This window comes from Martes martes (assembly GCF_963455335.1).
Source record: "Martes martes genome assembly, chromosome: 4".
Classification (NCBI taxonomy): domain Eukaryota; kingdom Metazoa; phylum Chordata; class Mammalia; order Carnivora; family Mustelidae; genus Martes; species Martes martes.
Window position 1 is genome coordinate 137041388 of NC_137891.1, and position 20209 is coordinate 137061596.

At 39.2% G+C, this 20209-nt stretch overlaps 1 protein-coding gene across 1 annotated transcript in view; it reads left to right on the forward strand.

Moving 5' to 3' along the window:
- Nucleotides 1-4867: 4867 nt before the first annotated feature.
- The window catches only part of SLC35D1 (solute carrier family 35 member D1), a 47920-nt gene continuing 32578 nt past the window's right edge, over nt 4868-20209 (forward strand). The window contains exons 1-8 of the mRNA XM_080801510.1: nt 4868-5225; nt 6054-6087; nt 6185-6271; nt 6968-7035; nt 8661-8732; nt 9349-9417; nt 11453-11555; nt 15424-15516. Of these exons, the coding sequence (XP_080657636.1) occupies nt 5023-5225; nt 6054-6087; nt 6185-6271; nt 6968-7035; nt 8661-8732; nt 9349-9417; nt 11453-11555; nt 15424-15516 (729 nt within the window). The 5' untranslated portion in view covers nt 4868-5022. The remainder of the gene's footprint in view (nt 5226-6053; nt 6088-6184; nt 6272-6967; nt 7036-8660; nt 8733-9348; nt 9418-11452; nt 11556-15423; nt 15517-20209) is intronic.

Below are 20209 nucleotides of genomic sequence, written 5' to 3' on the forward strand. Positions count from 1 at the left end.
ATCCTACCAGGAGAGTAACCAAAATGAATGGCATATCTTCAGGGAAATTGCAAAGATTAGTGTCCATCACCGAGACTTGGAATAATCCATAAGTGGTGATACCTGTCACATTCCCACTTAAGTGGCTTGTTTTTCCAACGCAGAAAGCAGATCTTGACAGATATCTGAAGATGGTCATAAGCTTAATCAGGAGGTGACTTCAGTTGTAGTTAATGTTCTACATGTTATATTGTTACAGAAGCTGATGAACACTTACATGGTGGAGGTAGTAAAACTAGTTTGGAGTGGGTTGAAGAGTGATGGGGGGTGGTTATAGAGAGGGTAGAGCCATGGTCAATCAGTGGATAGTAAGGCCAATTTTACTGAGATAGGAAGATCAAAGCAGCCGATTTATGATGGATTTGTAGGGAGTTCAGTTGTAAACACATTGAGTTTGAAATGTCTTTGTATTTTCAATGACTAATTTGATTACTGGTATGGTATTTGTGAATGGGTCATGATTGACTATGACTTCAATAAATTGTCATTTCTTTATCCTAGTTATTCTTCTTTATACAGTTGATAAACACCGAACTTGGTAATTGGAGGAGGAAATGGTATTGCCAGACTTCTTATAAAAGCAAGTTTGTTCACCTACCCCAAATGAGCAGGACTAAATGCTCAATATATTGGGGCTAAATCTGTGTACAGTCACTTAGAGTTGTAGGACTCAGGGCATGCCTAATACTCCTTCTTGGCCTTTGTTTTCCTGTTTATAAGTTGTTTTACCATACCTACTTCCTAGAGTGATAATGATAAAAGAAAATAATAAATTACAATAGCACATGGCCAGGCTTATCATCAGTAAGCCCAGCATAGAGAAGTATGAGGCATTGCTGAGAAGTTCCATGCCCTTTCCATGCTTTTTAGGTCTCAGAATTTTAAGGGCATTATTCAAATAGTAAACACACATGATCTTTGCTCCCTGGCTGTAAAATAATCAGTGGTGCAACAGGGCAGGTCACTAGGATGATCTAGGCAGGCAGTGAAATAAGAAATTAGTAAATGGAGGTAGACACAAAAAAAACCTACATAACTTCCACTATAAGAAGAGCAAGTGAGCTAAGGGAAAGGGAGAAGTGCAGGGAAAAGAAATAACATGAATTACTTTAATAAATAGTATATAGAATTAATTTTCCTTTGTGGAGAAACACAATGGCTAAATCAAGGTTTTGATAAAAAGACATGATTTAATTACAAAGAAGATTTTTCTGCCGGTAATTCCACCTAGCAAAATATAAAATATGTCAAGCCGCAATGTTGACATTCCCAACTAGAGTAGACTTGTATACCAATGAGAACATTTTAATCATTTTTCCAATCTTGCACAATTTCAGCTGTTTCCACCTTTATTCAGTTTAATACATAATATCTAAGTCTCACAGATATAATTCTGTGATTAATATTCCTGAGGTTAGGAAACAGGTCTGAGCACCTGAAATACCTAAAAGTACCAAAAAGTCTAAATGCCTATCATAAAAAAAAAACCCAACTAGAGGGTGAGCACCTATCTCTACAAGCACCTGATACAAATGCTTGACTTCATTAGAATCCACAACACTTTCCTAAGGGTCCATAAAGTATTCCTGGTGTTGAGAAAAATCCAATATAGTTCTTGGCCTGTCTGTGGTAGTACTTAACAAATATTTTTAAATAAATAACATAATCATGCTGAGAAAAACAACAGTAATTTAGTTTTTATACAGTGTTAGTGGGAATACAAAATTTGTACAATCTTTTGGAGATAAATTTGTTAATGCTATTAATTAAAAAAACATAGCCTTTAGTTAAACACTTCCACTTCCAGAAACTTATATCTCCACAAAGTTGAATGGACAAGGATAATCAAAGCTTCATTGTTTATAAACCAAAAAACTGGCAACAACCTAAATGTCCATGGGAAAGGTTACATGAATTATGATGCATCTAGCTGATGGAATTTTCGGCAGCTGTTAAAAATAATGAGGTAGAATTTCTTTACTGCAACAGAAAGATCTTTAAAGAGTATTAAGTGAAAAACAGAAAGTTTGCATAATAATGATAATAGTAGTAATTATTACTATTATAAATATTGTGAAGTATGGACTATATTCTAAGTATTTTACCTTTATTAACTTATTCAAGTCTTACCACAACCCTATGAAGTGGGTGCTACTGAGATCATTTTATGGATAAGGAAACTGAGGCACAGTATTGTCAAGTAACTTGACCAGTCACAAAATTAGTGTCAGAGGCAGTGTCTAGCTTGAGGCTCAGTGTTCTTACCTGGTTTTATTCTATATGTGTTAAAAAATGTATAAAAATCCATGTGTACAGGGGTGCCTGCGTGGCTCAGTGGGTTAAGCCTCTGCCTTCAGCTCAGGTCATGATCTCAGGGTCCTGGGATTGCGCCCTGCATTGGGCTCTCTGCTCAGCAGGGAGCCTGCTTCCCCCTCTCTCCCTGCCTGCCTCTCTGCCTACTTGTGATATCTCTTTCTGTCAAATAAATAAATAAAATCTTTTTTAAAAATCCATGTGTGCAAATATACACATATATGCATATGGATATGTACATATGTATGTATGCATGTATGTATTCATATCTGCATGGAACATGGCACTAAATACAATCTCTGAACTGTTAGCAGTTGCTTTCTTTAAAGAGTTGGTATAAGAGGAAGAGGAGAAGATACTTTTTATGTGACACAAGTTTATTTTGCTTGTTTGCTTTTGTTATGAGAGATATTATTTTTATAGTAATTTTTTCATAGGTGGTTCCCAAAATATAACTGCCTCGTTATTTTTCTTCTGCTGCTAGCAATTAAGGAAGACATCTGCCCATTTTTCCTCATTGTTAAAAAGTTATTCATTTAGCAAAAACATTTAAAGTGTGGTAGGTGTCCCTGCCTGCCCTTGTCCTTAGGGAGCTCACTGCCTACTGGAACAGCCTGTCATATAAACATGTAATTCCAGAGCTTCTATAATGGGGATGTACAAGGACGGGGTGGGAGGGGCACAAAGGAGAGATAACAATTCTGTGGAGGTCATGGAGGGACAGTGTGAAAGAAGGTAGGCAAAGAGGAGGTAATGCTTTGCCTAAATACTAAAGGAAAAGCAGGAGTTCTTGAGGAAACAGGGGAGAGGAAGAAGAGAAAAAGCATCCTTTTTGCTTTCAGGAAAATGGGAGTAAAGACACAAAGGCAGGAAACCACATTGTTCTTCACAGGACTGGGCATAGTTTAATTTGGTTACAGCTTAGGGAGGGAAATGTGAGGAATGCCACTGGAAATGCGGGCAGAGGGAACATCCTGTAAGTCCTTGTGGGTCATGTTAAGAACTTCATCCATGTACCAGTGTTTCCTAAGGAAAATGCAAAGAACAAAGGTGTTCATGGAAAAACTCAAAAGATACGGATCAAAGGATATGGATCAAAAGATATACACAGAATGGAGTATTATCTAGCCTTAAGAAGGAAGGAAATTCTGACATATCCAAAAAGCGGATGAACCTTGAAAGCATTATTCTAAAATGTCAGACACAGAAGGACAAATACCGTATGATATACCACTTACATGAGGTACCCAGAATAGTCAAATTCATTGAGACAGAAAGAATAGGGTTACTAGATGTTGGGGTGAGGAGGAATGGGAATGACTGTTTAGTGGTTAATAATTTCAGTTAGAGATGATGCAACAGTTCTGGAGATGGGTAGTGGTAAGTTGCACAACAATGTGAATGTATTTAATGTCACTGAATTGTACACTTGGTTGTAAAATGATAAATGTTATACTAAGCATATTTTACCATAATAAAAAAAGGTTGAAATGGTAAATTCTATGTTATGTGTATTTTACCACAATTACAAAATATGGGATAAGAGAAATAAAAAAGATAGACAAAATAGATACATAATTCAAATTCAATTCTTTTTTCTTTTTGACATTAAAATTAGGTGTCATTTCTTTGCTCAAGTTGATAATGATGATTTGTTTCTGTTACATAATAACGGCTGCCACTTACTGAAAACTAGCTCTGCGCTAGTTTTACATCCATAGAGGTAAGGAGATGCTGGTCCAGAAAGGTCAACTAATTGACCCAAGAGTACGTGGTTAGTGAGGGGACATTTCTAGGAATCTCAGAATCGGACCTCGGCTCCAAAACCCTTGCTCTGTCACCAGTCCCCAAGTTGCTTGATTATCTTACTACTTTTTTAGATACGCCTTCATTTTGCTTAAGCAAGTTTTCCCTTGATCTGCAAAAAAAAGTACTGTTTGTTTTCTGGGTTCAGAAAAATGTAAGAAGCCCAAGGCAATGCAGAATAAAACGTTTGTTGAGTGTTTCCTTTTATCCAAGTATGATACTTTTGAAGGGCTTTGACCTTCTGAAAGAGAGACCAAAAAACCGTTCAAAGTGAGTCTAGACGCTCGCACCAGAGAACTACTTCGCTAGCCACCTGTTACCGAGGGGAGGATGGTCCGTACTTTCTTTGCGGCTGTTATCTGGAGAATACGGCTTCTGGGCCCCCCGCCGCCTGCTTCCCCGGCTTAAGATTCGCGGCCGCAGAGAGACCCAGCGCAGACTCGCGCGCAGGCGCGAGGCGGCAGCGGCGTTCAGAGTCCGGGCTTTGCTGCCTGACACCCCGGTGTCCCCGAGTGGTTTCCCCCCTTGGCCTGTTCTCCCTCTGCGCCCGAGCTCAGGGTCGCCCCTGCCCCTTCTCCAGGCCCTCTCCAGCCCATGCCCAGGCCAATCCCGACGCGCCCCCTACCCTCTGACCCTGCGTTGCATAATGCCCGAGCGAAGTCCCCAAGGGTGTGAAACCCAGCGTTCCTGCCCCTGGGCGGGGACGGGCGGCGACCGTGCGGGGAGGCGAGGCGGCGAGGGCGCAGCCGGCACCGTCCACCGGCCAGGGCCCGGCGAGTCCCCCGGGAGTAGGCCCCCCGCGCCGCTCGGCCCCACCGCCAGGCCCGCCCGCCGCTCCCTTCGCAGGCCGCCGCCGCCGCAGCCATGGCGGAAGTTCATAGACGTCAGCATGCCCGGGTTAAAGGAGAAGCCCCCGCGAAATCCTCCACACACAGACATGAGGAGGAGCTGGGGATGGCGTCGGCCGAAACGCTGACGGTGTTCCTGAAGCTGCTGGCCGCCGGCTTTTACGGCGTGAGCTCCTTCCTGATCGTGGTGGTCAACAAGAGCGTGCTCACCAACTACAGGTAGGGCCGAGGCGGCGGCGGCGGCGGCGGCCGAGGCCGGGGGAGGAGCGCGCGGCGGCGGCGGCAGGGCGCCGGCTCCCTGGACTTACGCCGCTAAAGTTAAAGCCGAACAAAGTTGGGCGGGAGCTGGGGAGGGCGGGCGGTGAATGAGCGGCCGGGGCTGCGGGGTGGGCTCGGCGCGCGGGCCGGGGTGCGGGCTCAGCTCCGGGCGCGGAGCTCCGGACCGCCCCGTGCACATTTTGACCCCGGTGGGAAAGCGCCCATCGAGCAGCGCTCTGGAAAACCTTGCCCTTCAGAGTGATGGAGCGGAGTTGCTTCGTGACTTTTGGCTCTTGAGCATGCCAGGCTGGGAGCAGAGCGAGGGATGCCCTCCCTTCCCCGCAGCCTGGCCCGGGGTCCCGGGCTTCAGGGTCCCTGAGTTCGCTGACAGCCTCTGGGGACGTGCGCATCAAGCTCATTTAAGACCGTTCTGCCGCTGTCACTGGGACCCTGAAGCAGAGGCAGAAGCAGAAGCATGTTTGTTGTAAAGATGTGAAACCGTTGGGGAGACCTATGTCTTCACCCGTTGAAAAATCCGTTGCAGGCTGCTGGCTGAAACTGTGGACTCGGACAAGATGAGACAAGTAGCCGCCGGAGGCTACAAAATCAGCGGCAATCAGCGGCGTTGCCTGACAACCAGCAGGGATTTTTCTCACGTTTTCATTTGGGGAGACGTTGGTGTTTGTTTCAAAATACAATTTAAGGTTGCAGATGTGCAAATTGAATTCACAGAACTGCTTTTGAGTTTTTCTGACCCTCTGTTTCTCTCTCTCTTTACCTTTTTTGTAGATTTCCCTCCTCACTATGTGTTGGACTTGGCCAGGTTAGTTGGAATCTTCAGCATTACGTGGTTTATGTCGTTGGAACTTCTGTGTGTGTCTTTATATGTAGAACAGTGAATCTGTGTTCTCTGTTTGCAGATGGTGGCCACAGTGGCAGTTCTCTGGGTGGGAAAGGCACTCAGAGTAGTCAAGTTTCCTGACCTTGACAGAAATGTACCTCGAAAGGTAAAATAAAATAAAATAGAAAAAATAAAATCTTTATTTTCTGAAAACAAGTCGCTCTATATTTTTATCAGTCCTCTGGATATTTAAAAAAATTGCAGTTTTGAAGTCGCCCAGAATGGGTATAATGAAGGTAAAGAATAAATGTAGTATTACATGTTTTAAAAAGTCCTACCAACTCCTTAAAATTAAGGGGAAAAAGGCCCCCATATATCTTGTGTTGTTTTAATTAATGAACACTTGTTGGGAGTACAGCTGTTTTACATTTTCTACATCCATCTAATCTAGCGGACGTATCCTACATTCATTATTCCTTGGGTTTATTTTCTTCTGCTTGCCTCTGCTTGACTCCACGTGCAGATGAAACGCCTTTCCCTTTTCTGCTGACGTTAGAGCCATGGGCTATTACATTATCATATTTTAAAGCAAATGGTGTTTCTGTCTTATATGGTTTGATCATACTCATATTTCTGATTCTTTTTTTCTTCTCCATTCTTCCCTCTCTTTGCCATAGTACTGCTGTTATCCAGGAATAATGTTTTTTGGGTGCTTCATGGGGGCCAAAAATTGTATATGAGTTCTAATCTTATGTTTTAAGTGGAAAGAATTTGATCATATAAACAACTGTTTCTGTTTGAAAGGACCTTGTTTTAGCTATCTTTATTATTGAGCTTTGTTATCCCTTTTTAAATTTTCTAGACGTTTCCACTACCTCTACTATATTTTGGGAACCAAATCACGGGACTGTTCAGCACAAAGAAACTGAAGTATGGATAACTTTATTTTACTAGTGAGGTTAATATGATGTATTCTTAAAACTGTACTTGAATGTCAAATATTTAACACATTGTTATTGGAAAAAAATGAAAGAACCAGAAAGCTTTTGTTACTAAATAAGATTACACCAGAGGTTTTAGTTTAAATTCTTTAAGTTTGAAAACAAGGAGTTTTTGTTTGTTTTGGGCCCCCCCCAACTTTGATACTAGAAGTCTTAAAATGTTATAAAATGCTGTTATAGGAGATTTTCATTATTTTTCCAGAGCTATAGTAGTGAAGAATATATGCTAGGTTCCTGGGATTTCAATTCTTTAACACAATATATAAATACTATATTTTAAGTAAATAAGATCAGAGGGTGGGTAGGAGAACTTTGGTAGTTTTTCTTTTAACATGAGGTAGTTAAAGTAACATCAGATGGAACTCTGATACAAATACGATTAATATTATACCCATGAGCATACCACTGTAGAGGCAGCATGTTCACTTTTAGAAAGAAGCAGTAGTTATCTGCTCTGCGACAATGCTGTTTTATTATCCTCTAACCTCCTAATTCTTGACTTCTCCACTTGAGGAGTGTAGTATGTATTAGGTGTATATGGTATTAAAATTATACATATGGAGAAGCCATTTAACAGAAATCCGTGGTTTCATTACTTCCACTTAAGCTAACCCCTGGCATATTAGATGATTGTAAAACAGAATGGGGAGATCTCTGAGGATCAGAGACAAAGTGTTTTTCATTTCCTCTTTCTTCAGACCCAAGAAATGTGACAGAGTGACTATGATGGTATCTCTGGGGCAGGGTTCGTGGAAGTCGAATTTATCATGCATGGGTGGGGCATCCTTTTCCATCTCATTACCCACTCAGGAAGAAATGTAGACCTGCTGCAAAGTGCTGCTTGTATAGAATTTGCTCTTTTTCATCCATTGTCATCCATCTATCCATCCATTCATTCACACCCTATCTCTGGTTGCCAGCTAAGTATAAGGCACTTGGGAGTGAGATGGGGTATATTCAGAAATAACTATATTGCAAGTGACTGTGTTTGACTAGTGCAAGCAGAGTGCTCTGATAGTTTAGAGGAAGACAAAAATACTTCCACAAAAGGACAATCAAGGAGTATTTCATGGGGTGAGATTATCATAGATGCTGTTTGGAGGGTTGGAGATGTCGTTTTGTGGGGGTGGGTGGGAAATAAGATCAGTCTAGTAAAGAAGGACGAAAGAGGTCTTTTTCTTTTAAAACTAACATGGTTACTGTTCAGGGTGTTTGTATAATAAGTAGTGTAAAATTAAAAAGTGGCTGTTACTAGTCTTTGGTAATAGATATGTGATTGCTACCATTTTTTATAGGTAGCCTGAAGTTTTTCACTTCTTGTAGTTTTATAAAAGCAACTCTTTCAGGCTTTCAAATAAGAATTACTTCTAGAGAGGAATAAAGGTTTAATTTAATCACAGATTAACCAACATGGAATGAAATTAATCAGCGTAATGGAAGGAAGAGACTAGCTTTATTCTAAGGTACTTATTTGGAGAATCTTAGTTCAAAAAGTTAATCGCTAAACTTTATTTTACCTAATTATATTTTTTCTCTTTTTAAAATTTTCTGCAGCTTGCCAATGTTTACAGTTCTGAGAAGGTTCTCCATCCTGTTTACAATGTTTGCTGAAGGAGTTTTACTCAAGTGAGCTAAATTTCTAATATATATGTGTATATCTAGTCTTTAACAGACTTTAGTCATCTTGAAAAGGGGCCAGCATATGTGAAATAGTAAAATTACTTATGTCTACTTTATCTTTCAAGAAGTTTAAGGGCTTTCTTTCTTTGCTATAGTAGTTGATAGTTTATGGGATCAGTAGTTGGGAAGATTATAAATTGTAATTGGAATCTGTCTGATCATGAGATACACTTTCCAGAATTACTGTACCTACTGTTACCACAAGTGATGCTGGGTCTGAAACATCAGTATAGGTTTTACATAATGTTCCTGTCTTGGCTACTTTACTACAAATGTGTGTGACCTTTTTCTACTGAAAGAAATTCTGATTTGCAAAAATTCAAACTCAATAATAATAGCAAATATAAGAATAAGAAAAAAATGAATATACTTTTTTTGTATAAGTTTTTGCTTTCTCAAAAGGATTCTTTGAAATACCCAAATCCTTGGAAACATTTAAAATTACAATTGCTTATAGCTTTTTTAAGGAAAACTTTTTTTTTTTTTTGTCTATATTGCAGAATGAATCTTTGTGAATAACTACAGGTACATGTGTGCACTTTTAAATTATTTTATTTTGTAGGAAGACTTTTTCCTGGGGTATTAAGATGACTGTATTTGCAATGATTATTGGAGCCTTTGTAGCTGCCAGGTAAGAATGTATTAAGACCACATTAGGAAATTATCAATAGTTATTGATACTCAATTACTAATAAAAAGAATTTTGTGTAGGCTGAATAAGAATCATGTCTTTGGGAGGCATCCAAAAGACTCTTTGGGAAGTTAAATCTTTCTGGCCATATTAAGGTCAAGGCTGGCAAAATCTGATTCTTCTACTTATTGAGCACATTCTATATGCAACACAATATGTTTGGAATTTTACACATATTTATGCATTCTTTATAACACCTCTGAAAGATGTGGGTATAATTTTCCTATTTTCAGTTGAGGAAACGGAAACCTAAGTTCAGAAACTTGATCGAGGTTACACAGCTAGTAGATGGCAGCACTGGAATTTGAATTTGTGCCTGACTCCAGAGCCTGTGTGCTTCTATAAATCATGTGGTATTCTTTTACTTTATTTACATAGTGCTAAAGAAAATAGTGCTGAGAAAAGGCAAATGATAATGAATTCTTTCCTTGTGGTGGAATAATAAATAATAGAATATCCTTATCTGGCCTCACTTAAGATAAAGCACAAGTACCATGACTTATATATTCTATTAAATTATTGAAGCTTTCCCCATTGTTCTTAAGTTTCAGTTTTAAAATGCAGGGAGAAAATATATGCCCAAAGACTGAGAAAATTAAAGCGATGGCTAGAAGCCTTCTATATTTTATTTGACCAGGGCATGCATGTATGGGTTTGCTAATGCCACAAATTCTGCCTGACATTTATTTTCTGTCTGGGGTTCAGTGTGCTTCTTGGATTGGCTCATTTACCTTCATCATTCCTGTAGTATAGGCAGGGGGAAATACTGTAAGTCACATTCCACCCCAAATCTCCCAAGTGAAATTGCATTCTTAAAAAAAAAAAAAAAAGATGAAAAAAGATAGAAAACTTGGTTACTAGAATTTGATTATATGGTTGACTGTTTTTTCCTTTAGGTAATATAGCCTTCTTGAAGAAAAATTTTATGTGAGCCTCTGACCTTTTTGAAGCAGTTCTGTAAAGCTGGTGGAATTCAGAATTGAACCAAACAGGAGTGCTCAGGGCCAACCAACCCTGACCTACAAAAAGTTTCTAAGGAGGATTTTCTCTGGATGAGACTTAATCTAATCAGAACACTTTACTAGGGAAAAAGATTGGGAGGAAGGGAGTCTGAAGTTAGAAGGTTGTCAGGCTACTTGGAAGAGGGGTTATGCATTAGGCTAGTTCTGCCTAGAATTGCAGGGGCATCGTGTTCCTCAGAAGTCCCATTCCATGCACTGGTTTAGCTATGAATACATAGTATCTTTGCACAATCACAGGATGTTGGGCCACTATTTTAGCTAGAGTGCTGAAGTACACTGAAGTCATACTTTTCTTAGGTTTTTTGTTATTCTGTTCAGTTTACTAAGTTCTGTTCTTGTGCCTGGTGCTCAGCTAAATACTAGAAAACACCAGTTTCCCTAATCCTGCTAGTTATAGGCTTTTTAAGTAGTCATTTAAGTATTTGAGTTCTTAGTGTGTGCGTAAACACTGCTGTTGCTTGATCTCAGAACTAACTGTAATCTGTACTTCAGAAATTCCACCCAGTGACTGACCCAACCACCTGTACAAGCTGCCTTTTGTGTGAATGAGTCCTTGGAAAATGACATGTTAACAACTTCATCTTTTTGGTTTCTTTCTCTCGGAAATTGAGCTCCGATGCCTTCTTCCTGCTTCAGATGTATTATAATGGCAAATTTGGTTACTTGTTCTTGTTGTCTGACTTTGAATTCAGAGTGGTGTGCTATTAACTGACATGACTAATTATTGCTAATGATTGTGTTTAAGTGTTAGTACTTCTCATTTCTGAAGACTTTCCTATTGAGTATGAAATTGCATGTTATAACCAGGAATCAAGAAATACTAATCACTGATAAAATGTCTAATGTTCACTTAGCTAGATAAGAATATGTTCTTCCATTTATTGTATATTCAGATCTTTTTAAAATTACATGCATGTTCTTTAAGTTATTAAAGTGTTGCTTGTGTTTTACAGCTCTGACTTGGCATTTGATCTGGAAGGATATGTTTTCATTCTGATAAATGATGTCCTGACAGCAGCAAATGGCGCATATGTAAAACAGAAATTAGATTCAAAAGTAGGTAGCAATCTAAATCTTTAAGAGATGTTCATTGGTTTTGGGAGGGGTAATGTTTATTTGTCAGGAAAAAAAAGCAGGGAATAAAGAAAACTACTTAGGAGAGCTGGGAAAGACCTACGGATCTCTGAGGGCAAAATGTCCATGCTTTGCTACTCACATAAGAAATTCTTTCAGTTATTAATTAGCAATTAGATTTTATATTTAGCTTTTCCGGAAGGGATTGGGTGATTATTGACTTTGGGAGAGGGATATAATTAGGGTTGTTCATTACAGGAAAGTGTCATAAATGTTCATGTCCATGTTCTAGAAGGGTTGGTGAGGGACCTGGGCAAGAAAGAAATATCTAGAAGCCCTTGAGCAGACTTGAGAAATGAGGGTTGAAAGGGACTGCATATCAAGAATGGATTTTGTATATTTGTCCCACCAAATAATGGGAAACTTTTACGGAGCATAAGAATTGCTCTTCCTCTTAGGAGCAACACTGAGTTCCTTGGCCTAGATTTCATACACACGAACTAGCCAAACCTATCCTTTTTCTCTTAACTTGCAGCATGCATACAAAGTCTTTACAGGTATTTTTTGTTTGTCGGTCCACTATATACTTTAAATATATACCCACTAAGTTTTATTTTTAGATCAAGCCAGACCATCAACAAGTGGAGTATTTGAGTCACATTGCTTTCACTATATTATGGCATAAGTTCACATTATTGTAAGCAGCTGCGTAGGGGTACCTGGGTGGCTTAGTCAGTTGAGCATCTGACTCTTGGTTTCAGTTTGGGTCGTGATCTTGGGGTCATCAGATTGAGCCCCATGTAGGCTCCATACTCACTAGAGAAGCTGTTTGGTGTTCTCTCCTTCTCCCTCCATCCCACCCCACCCCCCTTACAGATGCAGAAATTCGATCTCTCTTAAATAAATAAATCTTAAAAAAAATAAGCAACTGTGTAGGACTCAGCTGTATATATCATAAGGTTGTTATTGAAGGAGCTGTCCTTTCTATCATGATGTGTCCTGTGTAAGGACCCACATGAGATTTCACAGATGCCACTATAGTTTTTTCTGAACAGTGGTATATTTTTTATTTCATAATTAAATCTTATAACTGACCATGACTTTATCTTATTTCCCTACCCATGTTTTCTAAACCATATGACCTTATCACGTGAGTTTTTAGTCTGCTCTATTATACGTAAAATATTTCTGAAACTACTTCGGGTCATTTTTTTGAGTTGAGATCAGAAATACAAATGCCCAACTACTCAGTGGTGGTATTAGTGTCAAGTTTGTGTTGTCCAGGTAGGGGCCTTTGCCTTCTCCACATAGAACGAGTGGCCAACCCAGTAGCTTTCATTATTCTCAGAGGTTTATTTTGAAGATTTTTGAAGAAGTGGGAATAGGGTCAGTGTAGATTGTTTCCAACAAATTTTCCTTAAATATACTTTTATGTCTTGTTCTCCATTTATTTGCTGTGGGGACTGTATGATTGTATTTTAATGGAAGCTACTACTGTTAAAAATTCTTATCTTTTTGAAACAGCTAGAGAAAAGGGAGCAGTTAGAGGTTTAGCTTGAATGTGTGTTTTTTTTTTTTTCCTCAGCCCGTTTGCTGCTTTGGAAAATAAGTACCAGTGATAACATTCTATTTGTCCAGCAGCCTCCACTGTCTGAAACAGTACTGTCCAATAGAATTTTCTGTGTTGATAGAAGTCTTATATATTTCTACTGTCCATTAACAGGAGCCACTAGTCACATGTGGTGCTGTTGAGCACTCGTTAAGTGACTGGCACAACCGAGGAACTGAATTAGTAGTTTAATCATAATTAGATTGAAATAACTGCACGTGGCTAGTGGTTACTGTATAGGACAGCACAGTCTAGAGTACATCCCAGAACCTACAAAAAGCAGTGCGTGCTTCTGAGTATTTTATTCCCAGGAAAGTCCTTCAGTTCCTCGCTTAAAAATGACTTATGACTCACTTGTATTAGAACTTTTAATCTAATCATATTGATCTGCTTTTCGTACTTCATGGATTAGGAACAACATACTAGGAGATGGAATTCTATTTAGAGGCAGAGAGGTGGTATAAAAGGTCAGCTAACATCAGAAGATACAAACAGGAAAACTATAAAAGTCAGATGAAAGTACTAAAAAATGGGGCAGTTAAATCACCTTAAGGGCGATATCCTCTAAGAACACAATACATTAATGCGTATTTATGATGACACCTTAAATTCAGTTTTAGTTGATGTACTACTCTGTTTAAGAGGCAGGGGAAAAGATTTCAAAATAGTTAAGATGAGAAAATAAGAACAGTTTGACATTTAAGTTTTTGGTATTTGTCAGTTGTCTGGATGGTGTGTGTCTGTGTGTAGGCATCCTCTACTTCCTAGATCACACTTGTATCTCTGGCTGACAGAGTATCTGTTGTTAAAGGTTGTTTTCTTCTTCTATGGCTTTTTCCTTGCTGCTTTAGAAATGAGGCACATCTTTTCATTGATGCCAAGGCCACCACGAGCAGTCAGTTATTTGGTTTATTTGAGAGGCAGTATGGCCACACTTAGATGCTATTAATAAGTCAGAAGTTTTAGTATCACCGATAGTTTCAGGACTGCTAAAATCATGTTCCTTTGCGCTTAAGTCATGTGGTATAAAGACTTTGTGCTGCATTTCCGACCTGAATGCAGCTATTGAGTTTAAAACATTTTTAACTTAAAAAAAATCATACAGATAATACATATTTATGATGGAAGTAGTAAAAGATGTAGACAAGCAAGAAGAAGAAAATCTCAATCTCCCTCAATTCTATCATCAAGTGAGCAGCATAGTTTTGGAGGGTAAGTGTATGCACTCGCATTTGTGTGTGCACAGTTAACTGTATACAATTTTAAGTGAAAAAGCAACATATAATGTTTTCTAACCTATATTTTTCATGTAGTGCAGTTTCATGAACTTCTTTCCTTGGCAGTCATTATTTAACCTTTTTAGTGGGTGCATAATATTTCTTTCTATGATTGTATCCTCATCTAACCACCTAGTTTACTGTTGGTGGGTATTTGTTCCCAGTTTTTCAGAGCTGCTTTTGAGAAGGTAGATTGACTTTTCACATCGTTCAGTCACCTTACATCAGAGAAGTTAGGCAGATATAATGCCCCATCCTCCCTGCTCCTTCATCCCCTCCCTGCCCCAGTCAAACTCTAGCCTACTTTTTCAGGTGACTGCTTCTGGCTGAATGTTTTAGAAGTGTGCAAATCTAAAGTGAACTCAGATTTCTCATACGCTCCCTGTGTTTGAAGACGTATGTGGTTCTTTTGTTGTTCCCCAGTAGCTGAGGGCACAATGAATCACACTTTTGGGAACTGTAGATAATCTTCACTGAACCTCACCTATACATTTTCAGAAATACTTCACTGGCAAGTTACCTCTGTCTGTGTTGGTCTAGGTAGGAGCGTGTGTGTTGGTATCTATCCATCTCTCTCTCTCAAATGGCACTTCGTTGTGGTTCTGAGAAGTTCAAGGCCTCAGGGGTGGTGTTTGTATAGAAGGGTGTGTGTATATTCAAAGTAACGGCTTCCCTGCTTGCTGCTTGGGGGTAGCCAGTTGATACTATTTTTATTTCTCTGATTTTTAGCACTCAGTGAATCTCAGACAAATTTAAAATCTTGTATGTTTGCCTTCCCCCCCCCCCCAGCCTTTTGAAAGCTTACATTATTTCTTAATGTTTGCAAAACGGCTGATTTGCTGTCTGTATGGTTGGGGAGCTGTGTGTGTGTGTGTGTGTGTAGGGGTGTGTGTGTATCCTGTATAGAGTTGTGTATGTCTGTCTGCTAGAACCAAATGAAACACCTAATTATTTACTATTCTAGGAGCTGGGGAAATATGGCCTGCTCTATTACAATGCACTGTTCATGATTCTGCCCACCTTGGCCATTGCATATTTTACAGGAGATGCGCAAAAGGTAAGACTTCCTAATTATGATTTAATGGCTTATTTTTTGAGCTGTATTATTGCTTGTGTCCACAGATAGACTGTGGGGTTGGTAAAAAGTAATGTGCTCACTGACTGACCAAAAACTGAGAGCTTATTTTTTAGCTTGTTAATGTCATGCTAACCTTTTTTTCTTGGCGTAAGTATTGGATAGTACTAAAATGGCTCAAAATAGCTTTGGCTCTTACCGTAAAAATAGTGCGTGCCAACTAGTGTCCTTCTCTTATGTGTCAGAAAGCTAGAGGAAGGAAATTTTTACATTTCTACTGAACTACAAAATAAGAATAGTGGCAGGCTATCCTCAAGAAACAAAAATCCTGAATTAGTAAGGTTTCTTCAAACCTAAACAAAATGCTTGGCTTTCTAGAAGTTCTGTTTTATCGTACAGTTGTTATGCTGGCTTAAATCCCAAGCTGGGTTTTTTCCTCAGGAGATATTTAGCACCATGTGGTAACTTAACTGTGTAAATAGCAACTAATATAATAGTTTACTCATTTTCTGAAATGATTAGCTAAATAAACCCAGAATAGAGTAGCAAATAAATCAATACATTTTTTCTTTAAAGGAAACCCATATTCATAGGAGAAAAATTGATAATCCATTTTGTTAGGATTCACAAAATTTGGCAAATTGGATGGAAACCTAGAATTTACCAAGTTTCTGTAACAAGATTTCTTCTAATGAGTCCTCTGGCTAGTAGTCTCTTCAGAATAAATGTGTTGGTTATTTACTCTAATGACAGAGACAATTTCTACATGTTAGTGGGAGCTAAAATAAAAGTTTTGAAAGTAGTTAGATTATTAAAAAATTGTTCTTCAAAGATAGAAGACCTTAAATGCTTATAAAGGTGCTTTGTTTTATTCATCAAGAATGCTTTCTTTAAAAAAAAAAAAATTGGCACAGAGGGACTACTGAGTGGCTCAGTCCGTTATTTGTCTGCCTTTAGCTCAGGTCATGACCCCACATCCAGGACATCCAGATCAAGTCCCGCATCAGGCTCCCTGCTGAGCAAGAAGTCTACTTCTCCTTCTCCCTCTGCTTCTCCCTCTCCCTCTGCCTCTCCCCTTGTTGTGGTCTCTTTCTGACAAATAAAATCTTAAAAAAAAAATAAAAAATAAAAAAATAAAAAATTGGCATAGATCATCTTGAACAGGTATAATTTTAATGTTTTAAATGAACTGTGACCTGGCTGTCAGCAGATCTAAAAGTGACTCCAAAGTAGGAAATGGAGCTGTTGCTCTGACCAATAAAGAGTGTTGAATAAATATTTTATGATTGTGAAAAAAGTGGGAAGAGAAACTAACATTTATTGAGTCCCTATTATGTGCTAGTCACTTCATGTTGTAATATAATGTCGTCCCCAGAACAGTAGGAAATGGAGCTGTTGCTCTGACCAATATAGAGTGTTGAATAAATATTTTATGATTGTGAAAAAAGTGGGAAGAGAAACTAACATTTATTGAGTCCCTGTTATGTGCTAGTCACTTCATGTTGTAATATAATGTAGTCCCCAGAACAGTTCTAGAAAGTTTGAACTATCTCTTTTTTACCAATGCGGAAATAAGGGTTCAGGGAGACTTAGTCCCTTGCCCAATGCCATACTGTTGGTGGGTAGAGTCAGGGTTTAAACTCGGGCCTAACTCTAGAAGCCACGGTCTTTCTAGTGTTCTTCCTCCCTCTAGGAGACTCTGGCGGAAGCACCTCTTACTCTTTAGCTTTGGGGCAAGGATGTAACGTGAAGTAGCTGGGCCCCTCATGGCAGCGTGGATGGTTCCAAATCTTGAGGCCAATCTGTACATGACAAGTTAGAAGAATTAATGTGGTTAGGTATTTTATAGACTTGGCAAAGATGCAATTTTCATTAATTGGAAACTTTGACTAGTAGCTTATAGATACTTGAAAAAATGGACCAAAGGAGATAGTTCTTCATTCCAGAGGGATGATCATTTAACTAGAAGTTATCTGCCAGGTTATAGCATTATTCATGCATATTTGAAAGTTCAGTAACATTCAGCTTGAAATGCTGATTGAGAGTGTTTCATCAGAGTGAAAAAAGTTGCTGTGTCACCTACATATAGGTTGAGGTTTAGATTTTTCCTCTTATTCTTTTTTTCTTTTTTATGCGGAGGAGTAGAATTTGAGTAATCTTTTTGTTGTTTCCAACAAAAGTGCCAGGCAAAGGTCAAGAAAGGTTTATTTTGGAAGAAATTTTTTTTAAAAAAATGACAATTCACCTAAATACTTTCAAGCTGGGATGATAAACTAGTAGAAGATGAATTTATTTCTCTGTAATCAAACCCTGTCAGCATTTTGGTTTCACATAAATGTTTGTTTATCCTCACTCTTATTATTAGTAATATTGTTCTTATAAAACATTTACTGGGGTGTAGATGGGCACACTGGCTGGCAGTCTCATAATATCATACTTTTTTTCTTAACGTTCTGTCCTTCACATGCTCTCCTTCTGACCTTCTCAAATAGTTAAGTGTTACTTTATCTCTCACTATGTTAGGCACAGGTAATAAGAAAAAAAGATGAATTAGATGGTTTTCTTGCCTTTGAGGACCATACAGTTTTCTTGGGGAGAAGACCTATCAGAGCAAAACTGTTACAGGTTCTGTGGGAAAAGTGTTTTGGGGGCATCATGGGATGTAAAAAGGAATCATTTCTGTCTTCTGGTTGGGGATGAAATGCCTCATTGAGTTTTGCCTCCAAACAAAATTGAAATATAAGTGATATGAATAATCAGTGTTGTCTTGGTAGGTTATAAATTACATTTGAAACTTAGGAAGTGAGAATTCTGTTTGACTCTGTTCCTAAATTCCTTAGGAGACAAGATGCTGCAATTTCATTTTAAGTTCAATTGAGATGAGTATTTCTCAGCATCTTCATTGTGCTAAGAAAGATATATGTTAAGTTCTCTGTGGCATATATGAGAAATATGACGTAGTCCTTGCCACACGAGGGAGACACTGGCATGTTACAGGAATGGTGTAAGATCTGGCACCAAAGTGCATGCCCGTCAGTCAGTACAATAAATATTTAGGAAGAAATGGGTGTGGGTTGAATATCAAGATTGGCTTTTTAGAAGAGATAGGGCTTGGTTTTCTTGTCCACCAAGTACAACAAGAAATGCTAACCTGTGCTGGGAGTTGTTAGAGATATAACTCAGGTAGCTGAATGGTTTGCTCTTATTACCCAGCACAGAAACAGTGTGTGGAAGCCACAGGCGACCTGATGCATCCAGGAAGCTCACGGTGGTCTGTGACAGGCTGCGGTTGTTCTCCTGCTGCTGGAAGATTCATTTTCATAGTAGTCAGTAGTCTGTCTGTCTGAAGTCCTGGCAGAAAGGGTTTGTATGACAGAGGGGATATTGCGTAAGAGTTTTCTAGTACTTTGATTCGTTTTCAGGAGGTATCTTTTAAACTTGTGCTTTTCCTTTAAATGCATATGTGTATAAGTAGACGTGCATGTGTCTGTATTTTTTTTTTAAGAGTGGACGCTTTTTATGGGGCAGTTTATCATTAAAGCTGTTCCCATATTAGCAATTTGAGGCTACTTCTGGCCTTTAGGAAGACTTTACTTATAAGATATGTACCCAACAGGATGCTTCTGCATAAATCATTTTCCCTGATCCTCGTTACATATCTGAGAGGTCGGTATGTTATTTGACTTATAGAGGTTAAGGACATGATTAAGCCTCCACCAGGCAGAGCAGAGCTAGAATCAGTCTGTCTGACTTCAGATCGAGCTCTTACTGTTGGCCTGACTACTACTCTCAGAGCCATGCACTGCCTCTCTGACTTAGATTTTTACCCCTGTTTGGGAATTCCATGCAGGGCTCTCTTAAGAACAAGCTACTGAATGTGAGGAACGTCATCAGAGTAGTAGTGGAAGTGCAGTTTCTGCAGCTTGGCCTGGTTATTACTTAATCTTTTACAAATAATCATATTTCTTTTGTTCAACAAATATTTACTGAGTGTACTGAGTGCTTTACTCAGGTGCTGTTCTAAATTAAAAAGAAAAGAAAAGAAAAAAGACATGTCCCGCTTAAAGGAGCTTGCAACCCAATGGGTGAGATCAACTAAACCTAGATTTGTATCATAAAAACCAGGAGGAAAAACGGAACAAGGAGGAGAGTGATTGGGGAAGAGCTGCTGGGGACAAGGTGGCTAGAGAAAGCATCTTCATCAGTTTCACTTGAGCAGGCATTGAACTGAGTGGACTGAGACCAGTTTGTGTGGCTCTTTGTAAGGGGTCCTCTAGTTGGAGGGAAGAGTGGGTTCTGAGTGCTGAGGTAGGAGTGCTTACCTTCTTCACAAGGAGCATTTTTTGAGTAGGTGAATACCAGGAGGATCAAGGTGGGCCTTGAAGGATGTAGAGGAAGAAAAACCAAAGGTACATTCCAGGGGGAATGGATATCATGAGCACAGACGTAGCCGTGGGGACAGCCTCATCAGTATTCTTAGAGGGTGGCAGTTAAAGACGTTGGAGACCTTCGAAGAGACCTTAGAGAGCATCTGGTTTAAGCCTCTTTTTTCACCATTGGGGAAGTCAGGGCCCAGATTGGGCTCAGGACTAGAACCCTGATTTCCTGACTATAGCTAGTACTCTCGTTCCCCCCCCCCCCCCATATCATACCCCGCTTCCTTCTAAGTTGGGAC